At 38.1% G+C, this 18120-nt stretch overlaps 1 protein-coding gene across 5 annotated transcripts in view; it reads left to right on the forward strand.

Moving 5' to 3' along the window:
• ANKS1A (ankyrin repeat and sterile alpha motif domain containing 1A) overlaps window positions 1-18120 on the forward strand; it is a 137522-nt gene that overhangs the window by 91163 nt on the left and 28239 nt on the right. For 2 of the 5 annotated variants that reach the window (XM_032218726.1, XM_032218724.1), the window contains exons 15-16: window positions 240-290; window positions 1618-1684. In XM_032218726.1, the coding sequence (XP_032074617.1) occupies window positions 240-290; window positions 1618-1684 (118 nt within the window). The remainder of the gene's footprint in view (window positions 1-239; window positions 291-1617; window positions 1685-18120) is intronic. The other 3 variants (XM_032218727.1, XM_032218728.1, XM_032218725.1) reach the window with 2 other exon arrangements.

Here is an 18120-nt window from a genome sequence, read left to right on the forward strand (position 1 = left end):
AACTATGCTGTTGAATAGATGAATGTGAAGTCAGCCAACTGTGACATTCAAATTATGTCTAAGCCAGAAGAATGAGGATTTAAGATCAGGAAAGTGCTTGGAATGAAGCAAATAAAACTTTTTTTTTAATGTGAAATTATGGAAAACTCTTCTTGCCCCTTGTTTTATTTTTTTCTCTTAAATAGAATTATATTTAATTTGATTGAATTCTTTGGAAAACATGTTTTGCTCTTTCCCAGCAGTTTCAGGAGCAAGTGCCTGATGACTCCGAAGTTCAGTCTTTCTACAATGTAAGAAACTCGCAAAGCTTTGTTCTGCTGCGAACCAGTCTGGTGCTACGGTTGCTTAGTTGTGCAATTAATTTGTGCTTTCTTTGTGTTGGTGTGTTTTCTTCACTAGTTATGAGGGTTCCGTGACATTAGATGCTTGCAGCATTTCATGTGGTAGGAATCAAGCTTTTTTCTAAACCTCTGCGAGATCCACTTAATTCTGATTTTGTGCTTAGTATTGTTGCTTTGTAGAATCAAGTTGAGAGAGAGAGAGAAAGAGAGATAAGTAAAAGACATAGTGGCTCTGTCCCAAAATGCTTAGAAGCTACATTTTGAGATGAAAGGGGCAGGTTTGAAAGAAAAAAGGTTTGAGGTCCGTAGGACTGTGATTATTAGAAATAATTCCAATTTAATCTCAAGCCTTATCCGGAAGGTGTATTTCCAAATGTAGTTTTCCTTTTCCATATAGCTTTTTGCATCAAAGAAACAAACCTCTAGTTTCTACTGTTATTAAAGTGCACCTTAACTTGACAAATTAAACAATTATATATTGCAATCTTGTGTATTATTTTTATTTCTTTCCCCTAATTTGCACTTTATACCATCCTTACAATGGCAGGTACAATATTGTATTTTAACCAAACAGAGAATATTTGAAAATTTCTGAGCATGCAATTGATGTGGTACAATTCTTTTATTGGTTTACATTAGATTCCGTGGGAGGTCCTTGGCTTTCAAGACTACCTGTGAAAGTACTTTCCTAATTTTTTAATAGTCTTATTTAAAAACCATTCTAACTACTGTTTCCCTTTTTTTTTTTTTTTTTTGAGTACTTAATGGTTGGAAACTTCTAGATGATCCCGCAGTTTATTCAATCTGACTCGAATGGTCTTTCTCTTGATTATTGAAATATTCCCCAATATGCTCATTTTTAAATTTTACTTTCACTTATTATTTCATTTCTTTGCTGCTCAACTTCCAACAACTCTGCTACTTTTTGTACATTTGTTACAATTTATGTTAATGCTTTTTCAAGCTTTTAGTTGAAGCAACTTGGTATTGGGATCTGTGCCTTGAAATCTCTCCTTAGCTGTAATAGTGTGTTCTTTGTAAGTAGAAGAAGGATTATATATTTTGAACATTCAAAATGATTATTCCATTCATGTTTTTAACCAAATCATAAATGGGAATTTAGTAGTTAGTTTGGAAAGACATAACATTATTTTTGAAGATGACATAAAACAGTTTCTCTTGAACAAATGACTTTTCTTTTGCAATTAAAATTTTCTCTACTCCAGTTACATTTTTTTGTGAAAAAATGTTTACTAATGTTTAATATATTTTTCAGATCGAGAAAATTATGAGTTCCATTGGCGAAGGCATTGACTTTTCACAGGAGCAGCAAAGAATGTCAGGTACTATATTGAATTGTAGACTGATGTGAGTGAGTTTTGTCTCCGACTAGTCATGGTTATTTATGTTTGCATTCAAAAGAAAAAAAAACAAAGGCCAATGCAATAAATTTTGGGGGTATTAGTTTTGCAAGCCATGTTTCTATGTTTGGTGTTCTCCTATTGCCAAGGATCCAGATAAAATATTTCAAATAACTGTTCTGTGTTTCCAGATTGGATAAATACCACAAGGCTTAATTTAATTTAATGAACTATATTACTGCAATCAGATATTGTATTTTGTGCTAAACACTTTGTACAACAGAAATTAAAATGTATGCACAAATGAGGGACAAAAATGTATCCAAAAGCCCAGATTGCTACCCCAGCACTAATAATATTTAGAAAGGCTATATGTTCCTGAAGTCTTCTCCCAGAAGGCTGCCAGAAGAAAAAGCTGCTTAAAGACATCTGTTTGCAGTCGTCTCTGGGACAGCTGGCTTTACTCATCCTTTACTTTCATTTTTAGATAATTCTGGATCAGTGATTTTAAATGGACTTTCAGCTGTAGCAGTTGAGAACTGCCTTTGTTTGTATCTCCCTTTTCCCCAAAGGGAAAAACAAGGCTAAATAAGGCTCTAAGGAGTTGGCATTTGCTTCCAAAAGGGCGGGGGGGATTTAGAGGGAAGATTTTCAAGGTGGATGGAGTGGCGGTTGCAGATCAGAGAAGAGAGAGAAAATACTGCTTATGGAAGAAAGCGACTTCATCTGTAACTTACAAATATGGCTAGGAAAATGGAGACTAAAGAGAGAGAAATAAGGAGAAAAATTATTGCAGTGATGGCTTTTATTCAGTTAGATCTATTACAGAACAACACCTTATGTGTATCAGATGTAATCCCACTTATCATAGGAAGAGAGTTGGGTCAACATTTATCTAACCTCAATTGGAAAGGGATTTTGATGAATAAAAACATTAAAGGAATCATACTGGATTGTATGAAAGGCCAATTTAATGTAATGTTATGTTGTTGCAGTAGCTAACTATGGAAGCCCCACAAGCAGGACATAAAGTCCTGAGTTTCATCTTTTTAACTGGCCTTGCACATGAAACCAGTGGTGTTGAGAGAACCACCTTATCTTAAAGGATTGATTTAAAACTTTTTAATATCTGTGACTTCGTTCCTATCCTTTTTGTGCTGTTGTGTCTCTTTGAGGGTTTGGTAAAACCTATAAACTCCTCAAAAAATGTATTTCAATGCAAAAAATAAAATATATAACTATAGGTTGCATTAACAAAGAAACGAATAATAGTCAAATACAATCAAATATTAATAGCAGATATGTAATGTAGTAACATAAGGGACGCGGTGGCTCACTGGCTAAGACGCTGAGCTTGTCAATCAGAAAGTTCGGCGGTTCAAATCCCTAGCACCGTGTAATAGAGTGTGCTCCCATTATTTGTCACAACTTCTGCCAACCTAGCAATTCAAAACCATGTTAAAAAAAAAGCAAGTAGAAAAACAGGAGCCATCTTTGGTGGGAAGGTAACAGTGTTCTGTGCGCCTTTGGTGTTTAGTCATGGTAGCCACATGACCATGGAGACTTCTTCAGACAGCGTTGGCTCTTCGGCTTTGAGACGGAGATGAGCACCACCCCCTAGAGTCGGGAACGACTAGCACATATGTGCAAGGGGAAACTTTACCTTTAATGTACTAACATGTACTTTATTCATCCATTTAAATCATTAACAAGACAAACTAAATTTAAGATTGCAGTTCATGAAAATTAAATTATAATTATTCCCATCTAAATTCACAGACCCCCTGAAATCTATCCAACTTTATGAACCCTTCTAGGACTTCACAATTACATTCTTCACATCAATAGTACCAATGTATATCACAACTGCTAACATGAATCTAGCACTTTCTGTCTATTTAGATGACCACATGATATCTTCTGTCTATCTATTAGGCAAGCATGTCAGTATGCAACATACAGCTCCATCACAATCTGAGTTTCCCCATCTTGGAGATTCAGCTTCAGCTTTAGAGAATATCTCTTCATTTCCTGAAATCTAGGAACACATTAAAGTACACTGACAACTTATGTCCATCTGGCAGATAACAATAGCTATGGCATTGAATACAATATGCAAGATAATGCCAATTATTCTGTTATCAAATTCATATTGATTCACAACTCATCTTTATGCTGAAATTGAAACTGTAATATTAAGTTGTTTTGTCACAGGAATTCTCCCTCTGGTCATAGAGCTCTCTCTCTGTCTTGAAACACCCTATTTCTAAAGCTGTAGGTAGCTTTGTGTGCATGATGTTGCAACCAGTTAAATTAGAAATTTTCGTGTTAAAAAAAGTTAATTGATGTTGAATAATTTTTAATTTAGAAGATGTTATTTATGTGAATAAGTATAAAGCTCATAAGGATCAAAATATTAGTATCATTTAATAATCTACACAAAGAATACAACATAACATTTTCACTAATATAGGTTTATATAATCAGTATTAAAAAATATTCACTTGATGTGAGTATTATGTGAAAATTTCACTTTCACATAACTTATGCAGAATTTTGGCACTGCCCATTAAAAAAAGTCCGGTCCCAAGTGGAAGAGCTATTGCAATGCGTGACCCGTCAAAAGCGCGGACGACAAAAGCGCAATCGACAAAATCGCGCCTTTGGCGTCATCACAGCGCGACGAAAAAGATCGAAAAATTCAAATAAAAATTAATAAAAATTAAATTAAAGCAAGCCGATTCACATAAAGGTAAGGGTTAGGTTTAGGGTTAGGGTTAGGGTTAGGTTAAGGGTTAGGGTTAGCTTTAGAGCGTTAGCGTTAGGGTTAGGTTAAGGGTTAGCGTTAGGTTTTTCGTTACTTTAACGGTTAGGTTTAGGGTTAGGTTTAGGGTTAGGTTAAGGGTTAGGTTTAGGGTTAGGTTTAGGGTTAGGTTTGGGGGGCTTAGGGTAAGGTTTTTGCTTTATTTTTACATTTTTCGAACTTTTTCGTCGCGCTGTGATGACGTCACAGCGCGCTTTTGTCGAGTGCGATTTTGTCCTACGCGCTTTTGTGGTGGAACCATTGCAATGCATGAAATGCCCTCCCTCCCAAAAATAGAGGAAGATAATCAGTATCTTTGCTTCAATTGTGTGTGTGTGTGTGTGTATATGTGTGTGTGTGTGTGTGTGTGTGTGTGTATATATATATATATATATATATATATATATATATATATATATATATATATATATATATATATATATATACATACATACATACACATACATACATACATACATGCATGCATACATACATACATACATATATAAACAAACTTTTGTGCCAAAATGGTGTATGTAATGCTGTACTCTAGGTACCAAATGTGCTCAAATCCTCAGTATATGCTATTGTCTTCCATTGAAGCTCAATAATTGAATTTTTGGAAGACCATTGCCTACATACAACTTTTCAACTTGTTTATAAATGTATTTAAGTATCTCACTTTTGCAGCTATTCTACTACAAATGGTATTTCAGATTCTTTTATGAATAGATAATGTGAGGAACATATAATTCAACTCACATTCTGTTGCTCTGATACAGCTAAGCAATCATACATAGCATTCCAAGAAAAATAGTTTTTTTTCATGTAGTACTTATCAGTGGAGAAATAGCTTTGTGTAATTTGAGGCATTTGCTGGAATTTGAGAACTCCAAGTAATACAGAGCAAAGCACTCACGTAGGAATCATGAAATCTCCAGAACTATAAATCCTACTAACCTGAAATTTGGCATGTATATTCCTCTTGGCTTCTAGGTGCTTGGTAACAAAGGATTTTTTGAAATGACCATTAGAACATTAGTATTTATTATATTATTATTAACACACTTTGATGCTAAGGAGTTAGACGTTCTACTCACCCTCCGAACCTGAAAACTTGGATATGGACGTGACCAGCGCCTGACTCGTCTGGCCTGCTGGCTGGGAGTTTGGAAAGGAGCCTAAGAGAGACAAGTTGATAAGATAGGTGGGGCTTCATTGAGCAAACCTAAGAGAGAGAATGTGATAAGAGAGGGGAGGTTTCTGTGGGGCAAGACTGAGGGAGAGAAGGGGAGAGGAGAGATCTATGGTAACTACTTATTAATTTTCAAGCTGTAAGTGTCGATTTATCAAGCCCAATCACATAGTTTTGTAGCGGAGCATGGGTATTCAGGTAGTGTATTATATATTGCCCCACCTGGGTGACCCAGAGTACTTCACATTCCTTTCAGATTCTATTAAGTATCTTAAGTAGTTAGCAGGGTCTAATATGACTCTGAACTGTTGGATTTACTGGACTGATCTGAATTTCTCAAATGTATGGTTCCAGTTTTGATTTCATCATCAACTGTTTGGTGCTTTCATCTGGACTCTTCTGGAAGATATTAATATTTGCTATGAAAGTCACATCTTTTCATATCATAAGTCGATTCAGCTTCAACTGTCAGCATGCATAAGCAAAAATAGCATCATTGATTATTAGAGAGAAAATACAATTTGGAAAATGAATGAAGGGCTGGTTGCAGTCCCCGCTCCTTCAAAAGTATAATCAACACATAGAGAAAAAAAATAGATCAAGACAACTGTATTTTCCAGCTTTGTCTCTTACATTCTTCTCAGTTCTTTCAGAGAGTGCTTAATCAGAAGAGCAGCTGAATTCCCACCAGCACAGAAAACCCATGTGCTCTGGCTCTTTATCTCTATTTGGCTCAATATATTGGATGGTGCTAGAGATCATACTGTTGATTATAAGCATGTTTCAATTTCTCCTCCACACAATTTTTAGCCTTTATCTACATTAATGTACTAATGTACATTAGTTACAACTCTTTTCTGTTCTCCATAAACATCTGACTGGAGCATAAATTACCTTGACTACTTATTACTTTATGCTTCAGAAATACCAAATAGTTTAGCTTTATATAACATTTTGAACATTGAAGATGATGTGGGTTTGAATGAGGAACTTGCTTGTGTAACTGGTAGTATTTGTTCTTGATACAGTTTCTACAGTTATGCTTTTTTCTATTTTTTGTTTCTTTTAATGAGTTCATGGAATTGCTACTACTTGCTAGAAACTACTAGACCAGTAACTGACAGTCTCATTTTTTAAATGTGTGGACTACTACAACTGAAAGTTTTTGCAAATCGTCATTAAGTCAACTAAGATTTTAGTGAGAACAGCAAAATGCTAGAAGGCCAAAAGTGTCAACATGTTATAAGATTTAACTATCTCATAAGATTTAATTATCTCATGAGATTTCAGCAATTTTTCAAAATGATTTCCATAGCTAAGCAAGGTGGTTGTTAGGTGATTGATTTTATGATCCCCATCCAAATTTGTTAAGTGAATTACTACAGTCGTTAATTGAATTACGCAGTTATTAGGTGAATCTGGTTTCCCCTAATGATTTTGCTTGTCAAAAGCCAGCTGGGAAGGTTGCAAATCACTTGTGACCATGCAATGCTGCAACCATTATAAATACATAATGCGTCCCAAGCATCTGAATTTTGATGCTGTTACCATGGCGATGATGCAGTGGTTGTCATTTTTGGAGTGTGGTTGTAACTTTGAATAGTTGCTAAGCAAATAGTTGTGAGTCAAGAACTACCTGTACATTTTCCCCCTGTCCTTGCAAGATTTTATTATGCTACCATAAAAATTGCTCATCACGTTATTCTACTTGGCTTTTTATAGTACAGCATCTTTTGAGTCCTATTTCTAGATCAATAACCTAGGTATTTTCCCATTTTGCTTAGTATAACTGAACATACAGATCTACATATATTTCTCACAATAATTAATATTCCTATGATAGTTTAAAGAATAAATTTTCGAAGAATTTCATTTGAAAGTTGTGATGATTTTCATATTCTTCACCTTTTGGGTCTCTTTCCTCACGGGGGAGGGGGGCAGAATAATTAAAGTCCATTTATTTGCAAATTTAGGTGTCATAACCCAGTAAGGAAATAATTTGAGTGGCATCTGACTTGTCAGATTTTCTTCATTATCTTAAACAAAATAATTAGTTCTCTCAGTCCAAACAAGACTTGAAATATCAGTTAAGGGCTAGCAACTACTGTATATTCAAGAAAGCAGTCCTATTCTTAAACATATGAGTCACTCTGGTATTGAATGTTAGCAGCAATAGCTGAGGCATTCTCTTGGAGCAGAACAGCACTAGTGGGGGGAACATGAATATTACAGATTCCAGAACTGCAAATGTGTGGATGACCACATAGCAAGGAAAGTTTTATCTATGTTTTCACTATTATCTGAGTAATTATCTTTGTCAAAATGCACTGAATATATCTACTGTGCTCCATTCTCCCTGTAGCTCCCTGGCTTAATTTATTGTGGTGGTCTCTCATGAGGAATAAGACACGCAAACAAGATGTCTCGGGATGAGAGCTCAGAACAGACTCTGAAACCCCCTTTTATTCTTATTACACTCATTAGCATACAATGTTATCACTTAGGGCCAGAGCTTGCCTGTGGCCAGTTACTTTTATGAGTCATTTATCCTGTTTTCCACATTCCCATGCGCTTTCATTGTTTTGTGTACACTATGGCACATCCTGTGGGAGCATTTCTCTGCAATTATTCCCACATCTCCTCCTTTTTTATATTATCAACGGAGACTTTCTCTAAGTTCAGATGGACCTCGGTTTCCATGGCCAGAGCATCCGCCCTATTAGAGGGAAGGAGGGTTTTGCACGTTTGTAGCAGGGATGGGAGGCATTGAATACAACAACAAAGTAACACCAGCAATACAATGATGGTTATTATCACAGGAATCAGTGATCTCAGCCAGGAGCCATCAGGTAGCCATGACCACAGAGCCCCCCCATAAGTCGATGGTACCAGAACCATCACTATGCAGGGGATTGTTACGTACCAAGGACTCCATTTTTTCCACTGTGGCAGAAATATTAGGTTGATTATCATGAATGTACATGCAACAATGTGAATGAATCAAAGCACAAACACCACCTTTTGCAGCCAAAATAATATCCAAAGCAAAACGATTCTGCAATGTTACACTACGTATTTCCCCCAGTTCCTGATTAATTAATTTTAGAGTAGTAATAGTTTCATTAAACATAACAACAGTCCAATTATTTAACTTATGCAAATCTCTATAATTCATAACAACACCTGGTGGAGAACACCTCTAGAAAATTGAGTCCAGGATGATCCTCCCAACGTCAGGGGGGATTCGGAGAAGGTGTCTCGTTTATTTCGAATTCTTCCACTAGGTAATTCTTTCATAGCATATATACCCGGGACCAACAATCCCAACGTACATACGCCTTGCCAATTTCGTGGAGTCTGTCGGTAAGCCTTTCTACCACATATGAGCCACATATTAGGTATGTCATAAGTTCCTTTTTTCGAGGAGTTGGCAAACTCTCCCATGGCCTGCATTTGACTGCAAGCCCAGTATTTATTGACTCCATCTGGCGCTGTTGTATTAATGGCATTACAAAAGTAGCCAATTCCACGGAATCAGAGTCTCACAATTGGTGTAGGTGCCAAGATATGTTGCATTTCTCCATCGGCCTGTGCTGGAAAAACGGTAATGAGCGGGTTCCTGCACACGGGTAGCTACAGCATATGTGATGTCCAGCAAACTTTGCGTTCTAGGCCAGGTAGCTTGTTTCCATCTAGTTTCATTAAAGGGAATAGCGTGTAACACCATGCCACCTTTGCTATCAGCTGGGATATGTAAGCAAATCCAACAATTAGTTAAATTAAAAAGGTGTGAAACCTTCTTCAAGTCCTGTAAATAAGAATTGGGACCCCAAGCCCCCAAGTCATGTGTACTACACCGAGGGAACGTCAGCAGGCACCATGTAAGCCGAACACAGCGAGCAGGTGTCCAGATAATTTCACCATGGTCTTCAACTGCGGCGTAACCACAGCCCCAAGTAATGAGGGAGGCAGGACCTTTCCAGGACGGGTCCGGCAGACGTTGGTAGTACACTTGTGGACATGGAGAGTCTGCGGGAGAAGCAGAAAAATGCCTGCTGGCGGCCGTGAGACCCGGGGTGCCGGTAACATTAAGAAAGTTGAGAGTGTAAAGAGTAAGATTTAAAACATTTTGTATTCCAGGTAAGCCGGGGTTATTTTCCCCTTTATTTTTGGAGTGTGCTGCAAGAGCAGTTTTTAAAGTTTGATTAGCTCGTTCCACAATGGCTTGACCATTGGAGTTATAAGGAATACCAAATTTATGGATAATGGATCAGCGATGGCAAAACGCCGCAAATGCAGAACTAGTGTAAGCCAGGCCATTATCAGTTTTCAACTCTCTTGGTTTACCCAGAATACAGAAAGTCCGAATGCAATGATTAATAACATGTTTGGTGGCCTCACCCCATTGTGGGGTGGCCATAATAAAGCCTGAATGGGCGTCAATGGAAACATGTAAATATTTCCAAGGGGCAAATGGCAAATATTGAGTCACGTCCATTTGCCACAATTGACAACTTTGCGTCCCCCGAGGGTTGACACCTTGGGGAACTTCATGTGCTTGAAGGCTACAGGTAGGACATTGTGGAATAATAGCTGATGCCTCCTGAGCTGAAAGGGAAAATTGTTTCATAAGAGCTTTTTTATTCCGATGAAAATATGCATGACTTTCCCATGGAGTAATCGGGGAAAGGACTAAAATGGAGGAGGCTGCAGAAGCAGCTCCATCTGCCCGGGCATTGCTCTCTTGAAGCATGCCCTGAAAAGGCAAGTGGCTACGAATATGGGCGGGGAAGAAGGGACAAACACGACGTTGCAAAAGGAGTTGAAGGGTAAGAAAAAGGCTTAAGAGAGAGTCGTCCAAAGAGGGAAAAACATAGGAATTAGGCAAAGAAATAAGAACATGATACACATAAAGGCTATCCAAAATCAAATTAAAGGGTAAATGGGGAAAAGTCTGAAAAACCAAAATCGTAGCGCCAAGTTCAGCACGTTGAGCAGAGGATTGAGGCGGAGTGATTTTTGTGTGCCAGGATCCATCCTGTTGCCACACACAAGAACCATATGTTTTTCCCCCCATCCATAAAAAGCGTCAACGTATCTGAGAGAGGGGAGGTTACCAAGGAAGTAGACAGGGAAAGGGGAACGTTGAGGAAAAGTTGAAAACAGGGATCAGAAGGTAAATGACAAGACACAAAACCCGACCAATCGGCCAAGGAAAGTTGTAAGACATCAGATGTGGCCAAGGGGGGTTCCCAAACAGTAAGAGAAATGGGGACATACAAACCAGCAAGATCAAAACCAATAAGGCATTTAACTCGAAAGCGAGCCTTATTTATTAAAAGAGCCATTAAATGAGGCTGGGAACTGATGGACTTACGTGGGGTATGAGGGAGGTGTAACCATTCTACAACGTAAACTTTTTTGTCATGGCATTGTATAAGCGCTCCAGTGGGTAACGGAGGAGTAGCAAAAATTGCCAATGAGAGTGGGTGGTCTGGTAGAGCTCGATCCACCCAACGGGTGATCATTGCCTCAGTTATTAAACTAAACACTTGCTCCTGGGCCGGAGTAAGAATTGCAATAGAAGAAGGGCCTAAAGGTCCCTTTAATGCCATAAATAAGGGTCTTACAAAATTTATGGTGCCTAAAATTTGCTGCAAGGCAACCAAAGTCAAAGGTGAAGGTATTTTGATGGAGGGTACTACTGGAGATGAGTATGAGGCCAAAACCTTATGGCCTAAGTAGGAAAAAGGTTCATGGGTCTGAATCTTGTCTGGGGCTACTTGAAGACCAAATGTGGCCAATAATGTAACAAACTCCGATAGCACAAGTTGTACTGTACCCTTTAGGCCAGGAGCCGCAATCAAAATGTCATCCATATAATGGTAAACCAAAAAAGTAGGATGAGATTTACGGAAAGGTTGTAATGCAAAATCCACAAAAGCCTGACACATAGTAGGGCTATTAAGCATTCCCTTTTTTACTCGGACTCAAACACCACATACTGGGTTCCATTAAGCAACATCCGAGCCAAATCTTTCCAATCCTGCAGTAGCAGTTGATAGGCACCCGCTAGAGAATTAAGAAGTCCTCTGGAGTAGTGACTGGTAATTCCATAATCCTTTACCGCAGTTTTTAATTCTTTAATCATTACCAGAGGCACGGGTTCCCAGTCAAAAACAATACCTGCTTGTGTATTTTGGTATGTGACTGGAAACAACTCAGTATCCTGCAAATCGGAGGTATCTAAACCTCCTTCTTTTATTGCTTTTTGATAAGCTCCTCTAATAATTCCTGGCTGGTTGGGCGTGGCCAGAGGGGCTGTCAGCAGTAGTCTGACAGCACGTGGGTTGGGAAAAACCCTCAGGAGCCATGGGTTGGCAAACCCGTAAGTCTGGAGCAGGAGTTGTTAACATAACAGACGCTGTTTGATAAGGAGGTGGATTCAACAACGGCTGAAGAGGGGATTCAGCATGTGTCTGAATCAATGTATAGACAATTTTCCACAGACAAAGAACATCTGGGGGAGCCCTCGGAACTTGGTGGAGGACTGCGCCAATTTTTCCTCCATGTGTCGGCTTTTAAGGAGCAATGTTCCGGATAAGATGGACAGTTAGCCCAAACATAAGCAAGCAATTTGACAGCCTCTGGTTTAGAGAAAGGCGTGGTAGTTTTTCGGTCTTGGGTGCTTAAATATTTTTTCCTGCCTAATTGCCTAAGCTCTTCAGCATGCACTTTCTGAGCTGCAAACATTCCACCCCCCATACTTACGAATTAGAGTCAGTCGCCAGCGACATCGTCGGGTGCACCGAGCCTATTCCAGGCGGTAAGCAGAGGGTTAGCAGGGACGTATCCGTCGGCACAGGATCACATCGGGGTCACCACGTGTAGTGGTCTCTCATGAGGAATAAGACACGCAAGCGAGATGCCTCGGGATGAGAGCTCAGAACAGACTCTGAAACCCCCTTTTATTCTTATTACACTCATTAGCATACAATGTTATCACTTAGGGCCAGAGCTTGCTTGTGGCCAGTTACTTTTATGAGTCATTTATCCTGTTTTCCACATTCCCATGCGCTTTCATTGTTTTGTGTACACTATGGCACATCCTGTGGGAGCATTTCTCTGCAATTATTCCCACAATTTATCATCCAGCACAAACCTAAGTTCCTCTGTAGGTGTATTCCAGCCCTAAAAGAAGATCCTGATTAGATCTGTTTTGAAGATAAGATTAGGGTTCTTGCGCAATATGGCCACCATCTTTGCCTTAACTATATTTGAACCAGTGAAAAGAGCAGGTTCATAATTGCAATTTGTAATATGATTTTATTGAAATTAATTGACTGATTACAATAAAACTATTTTAAAATTTCAACAAAGCAGCTGGATCCAAGTTTTGGTTGTTGTTTTAACGTGAAAATAAATGGTGGTCATGAGTGATAATAAAGTATTCCTCCTTTGTGCTACCTATGGATCCGGTTTGTGAAACAGTGCATCTAGTGGACCCTTCCAAATAGAGAATCTTCTAGTTTAGGAATCCAGATTCTTTGGATTGGATATATTCACAAGCTCCAGAGAGATTATATCAATTGCTGCTTATCCATATGGCAGACTGGTGCTTGAAGATGTACGCAGGGTGCATAACATCAAGATAAATTGTTGCACAAGCCTCTTTAGACAGCACTGCCTCTTTTCTGACAGGTTTTTCATTGCTGGAATTTAGCATTCCAGCACTTTCACTGTAATCAGATCCATCTTATTTGACTGAAGAAGTACCAGAAGAGTAGCTATATAGTCTACATTTGGAAAAAGATACAGAATTTCAGCTTCACTTCAGACATTCATTTGGGAGGTAGTCGTGGGCATATTTGAATAATAACCTCTGTTGTGAATTGAGCTAATACATAATGCTACATAATATGATGTTGCCAATTTCAATAGTAGAGTTTGCTCTGCTGGATAAATTGATTACTCTCAAGGTTTAGCAAACAGTGATGTATTATGGCTACCTTAGATCATTTCCTAGTGCCATTTGGCCTGTGGCAGAATGAGGCAGTTTATTAACAATCTAATTTATTTTTTTTAATATTACTAACTTTGGGAAAATACGTCATGTTTACAGATATTTTAAAGCTGCAGCAGTCATTTTTAATCTTATCATTGGCATAAAGGACTTCTTTGTCAATGAATAAGAGAGCTTCTAGTCCTCTTTCGCCCTGGGACTTCCACAGTGATTCCAAGTGAATTGCAATTCTCTGATGTCTTTCAACTAAATCTTTTTTCTTACCAATTGAATTTTCAGGAATTGGAACAGTTCCACAGTGCCTTTTAATTGATAGTTCTGGGAGTTCTCCATCTGAAAATACCTGTAGTTGGGAACTAAAAATGTGGTGCAAATATGATTTTGTTTATTTTTACTGAATATCAGTTCTACCTTCAGGACTCCTGTGTCTTACATAATTATGAAAAGTACATTACTAACAAAACTATTAATGTAGTTATAACAATTTACTTAATGTTATATGTGTGTTTTATTATCTATTTTATTATTATTTATCAATGTGACTCCCTAAAGCTCTCGGAAAACTTAGTTTCTGGAAGTCCATTACCAATCGGGCCAATTTCACTCCTAAGTGGAGGGTGTTCCACATCATTGGTACCATCACTAAAAGGTAGTGTGTGTTCTGGTCTCGGCACCTTCACATCACAAAAATGGGGTATCCAATAGTTTTTCCTGGGACATTTGCCTTGAACAAATCAGCTTTGGATGGAGCAGGTTGCCCTTATTGTGTCTTTGGTAGCAATTGCATACATACTATTGATATCAGTGGAGAGCTCACATGATCATTATAATGAAGTAACGGTTGTGAGTGCCAATCACTAGTAGGCAATTTGCTGCACTTTAAGTTAACTGCAGCTTCCAGACGGCCTTCAAAGTTTGCTTCACTACAGAAATCCAGCCAGGTTAAATATATGTCCCATACTATATATTCACATGAAGTCACAACATCCTTTCCCTCAGTACACTCTTATGGCATCCATTTGGTACAAAAATATGTTTTATATCTGACAGCCATCTCTAAATGCAATTGACCAGTTATTCCAAGGTGTCTGTCTTTCTATGCAGATGACATCCTTTTTATTAACTAGAACAATTGTAGAAGCAACAGCCTTTTGATGTTCACCTAGTTTGTTTTGCTTTCTCATAATGGCTCATGTGGCCAAAATGTGGGTGTTACTGCTTTGCAGAAACTATACTTGCCCTTCCAATATTGGCACGTAGTTGTAGGCATACAGAATGTTCTGCAGACATTAGGCATCTGTTTTGTTGCCAGTTCCACATTACAAGAAGTCCTAATTGACTGCTGTAATTGTATGGCAAGGGAAACGGATGATTGATTAGCTTTCATTCCACAACCATGGCGCCTCAAAATTAAATAATGATAAAACGGATACTTGAAATGGGCATGTAGCTGGGTTGCATTTTTATAAGGCAGAACAAAGTATAGGTAGTCCTCAACTTACAACCAGAATTGAGCCCAAAATTTCTGTTGCTAAGTGAGACATTTGTTAAGTGAGTTTTGCCCCATTTTAGGACCTTTCTTGCCACAGTTGTTAAGGGAATCGCTGCAGTTGTTGAGTTAGTAACACAGTTGTTAAGTGAATCTGGCTTCCCCATTGACCGCTTGACAGAAGCTTACAAAAGGTGATTACATGACCCCATGTCACTGCAACCGTCATAAATATGAATCAGTTGCCAAGCATCTTAATTTTGATATGGGACCATGGGGATGCTGCAAAGGTAAGTCTGAAAAACAGTCATAAGTCACTTTTTCAGTGCCGTTGTAACTTTGAACAGTCACTAAATGAACTGTTATAAGTCGAAGACTACCTATACTAATTTTTTTCTTAGAGGTATTGTTTAGATAGGAATTGTATCGTTGCTCCTCTTCCCCTTCTGTTCGTCATTTCCAGGATTCAGAGAAACAGCTGTTTTACTTGAATGAGCAATGTTTTTCTTAGAAAAACCAGAATCTATGATCTCTATTATAGTCTGTTGTCTTTCTGAATTTGTAAAATGAATCCGATGATATTCAGGGTCAACTTCCAGCTTGTTGAGCTAGTTCCCAAGTTTCAAAAGTTGTATATAAAGTGATGTACGAATTACCTAGCATTCAAAACTGTGGTGTTGTGCTGCATCTGATTGGTCCTCTTTTCCTCCATCTTTTTAATCAAAGGTAATTCTGTTTCATTTCTCCTTTTCTCATCTCTTTGGTATCCCTTCTTCTTTACTTCATCTTTTATCACTTCGAATGTCAAGGGATTCCGTTCTTCTGCATACATATTATACTTTCTCGGGGTTGTATTTTATTTCTCTGCTGAAGTGGGCCGTCATTTATGAAAACATATGTGATAAGGCTGTTTGTCATGCCTAATATCAGACATAGAGAGCCAGTTTCATGTAATGGTTAAAGTACCATGCTAGGAATGGGAAGGCTGTGAGTCCTAGTCCTGCCTTAAGCTCAAAACCACTTGAGTGATTTTCAGCCAGTTATTCCATCACGGTTCGAAGAAGCAGGAGATGGCAAACCATATCCAAACCCTTACCAAGAAAATTGCAGAGATTTGTCCAGGCATTCCCCCAGGAGCCAAGGCTGACTTGGAGGTACCTCCCCCCAATAATCAGACATTCCAATTTTTTTGAACTAAACACATTAGGACTTTCTAGACAGATGTTAATACCAATATTATTATTGATCTTGATTTTATTTTACTAAAATATATGGAAGCCTTTTGCTGAACAGGTTGTGAACATTTGTTATTTTCCACTGGGATATGTGGGTTGTGTACTTTTCAATATAAACTTCCCCATATAGATAGGTTCTAAGTTTTCCTAAAGTATGAAATCTCTCCCATCACAAGCAATAGCAATAGCAGTACTGGTATAACACTTACATATTGTTCCATAGTGCTTTACAGCAGGGCTCCCCAACCCCCGGATCGCAGACTGGCACCTGATAACAGATACAGGGTATATTTAATCTGGTACTAAAGGAGTTTTTTATTTATTTAAAACTTCAAATATTATTCCAGTGAAAACATTGAATGTTGGCTCAGAGTGTTGAATAAAAATCTGATATAGTACACTATTTTGTGTTTATTAACCAGAATTCTTTATGTATTAATTAGACTTGGTGAAGCTTAAATCACACCGTTAATCACAGTATTGTGTGATTAGAAATAGTTCTAAAGAGTTTACAACTTTCATTGCTGGAAGCTTCTAATGCTACATAGAATTCATATGGGATACTGCTAGTAAAGTACATTTTAAAAACATTTAAACAATTATTTTAGAAGTCCTTCTAGATCAGGTTTTTATTTCAGTTTGCATTCTACAACTTTAAATTCCAATTTATCTAATTAAGTTTGACAGCAGTGTTTTCCATTCTAGTGGCCACCTCCTGACTGCATGAACTTTCCTGTCCAAAAAATAAAATTAATATGCATTCTGTTCATTATAATTTGACATATGTCAAAAAAGTATTAAAGAGTCCCTGCAATAGTCTTAGTCCTATCATGGTTTACAGCCATGAATTTAAATAATAACTGCTTTTGCTTGTCAAAATCATTCTACCTGAAGATTAAGCAGTTACAATCCCACATGATATATTTGCACAGGAATTAACAATTATAGTTGATTTTGCATAGACATCATGAGTTGAGATTACCTAAACAAGTTGTCCCTTTCACTTACATCTTCTCTACACAAATATTTTGCATCTGCACAAGTCTTGTAATGCTAATACAGTTGTCTCTTTTGCTGATATTCAAGACAGTATGCCTAATACTTTGCTAGTCTCCTCTAAAGATTATAAAATCTGCTATCAAAGTAGGACCATTTGATGCTGTCAGTTCTTCTTCTCTGTAAGCAAGCTGTGCCCCCCCCCTCACAGTTTTGGAAAGCATACCTTTTATCCTTGTGTTACATCATCACACTTAATAGAGGCAAAAAATCTTATTAAAAATTCCAGGCACAGCAGTTTTCGCATACAAGTACATAAGGTTCAGTGGACAAAGATAGCTTTGTGTGTTTCTGTCTAATTCCCCTTTACCTGCCTTCAACTGTACCTACTTTCTGAATCGGGATTTTTCTTCAGTTTACCCCTGATAAATTAATCCTAACAGATTATGTCAGCTTTACACTGTAAAACCCAATGGTGTAGCTCAGGCTCATTGAATCCCTTCTGTACATTTAAAGTAGGTATTACGGAGGCTTATTTTCTTCTCCTTTGCCAGCTTCTGTTCTGAAATCTGATCACTGCTTCTGCTGGGAGTGGTGTGGGCATGAGGAGAGAGGGAAGAGCACAGCCACTGGGAGAAGGAGAGATGCAGCAAGTGTGGAGCTAGCTAGCCGCCTTT

Source organism: Thamnophis elegans, chromosome 5 (assembly GCF_009769535.1).
Source record: "Thamnophis elegans isolate rThaEle1 chromosome 5, rThaEle1.pri, whole genome shotgun sequence".
Lineage (NCBI taxonomy): Eukaryota > Metazoa > Chordata > Lepidosauria > Squamata > Colubridae > Thamnophis > Thamnophis elegans.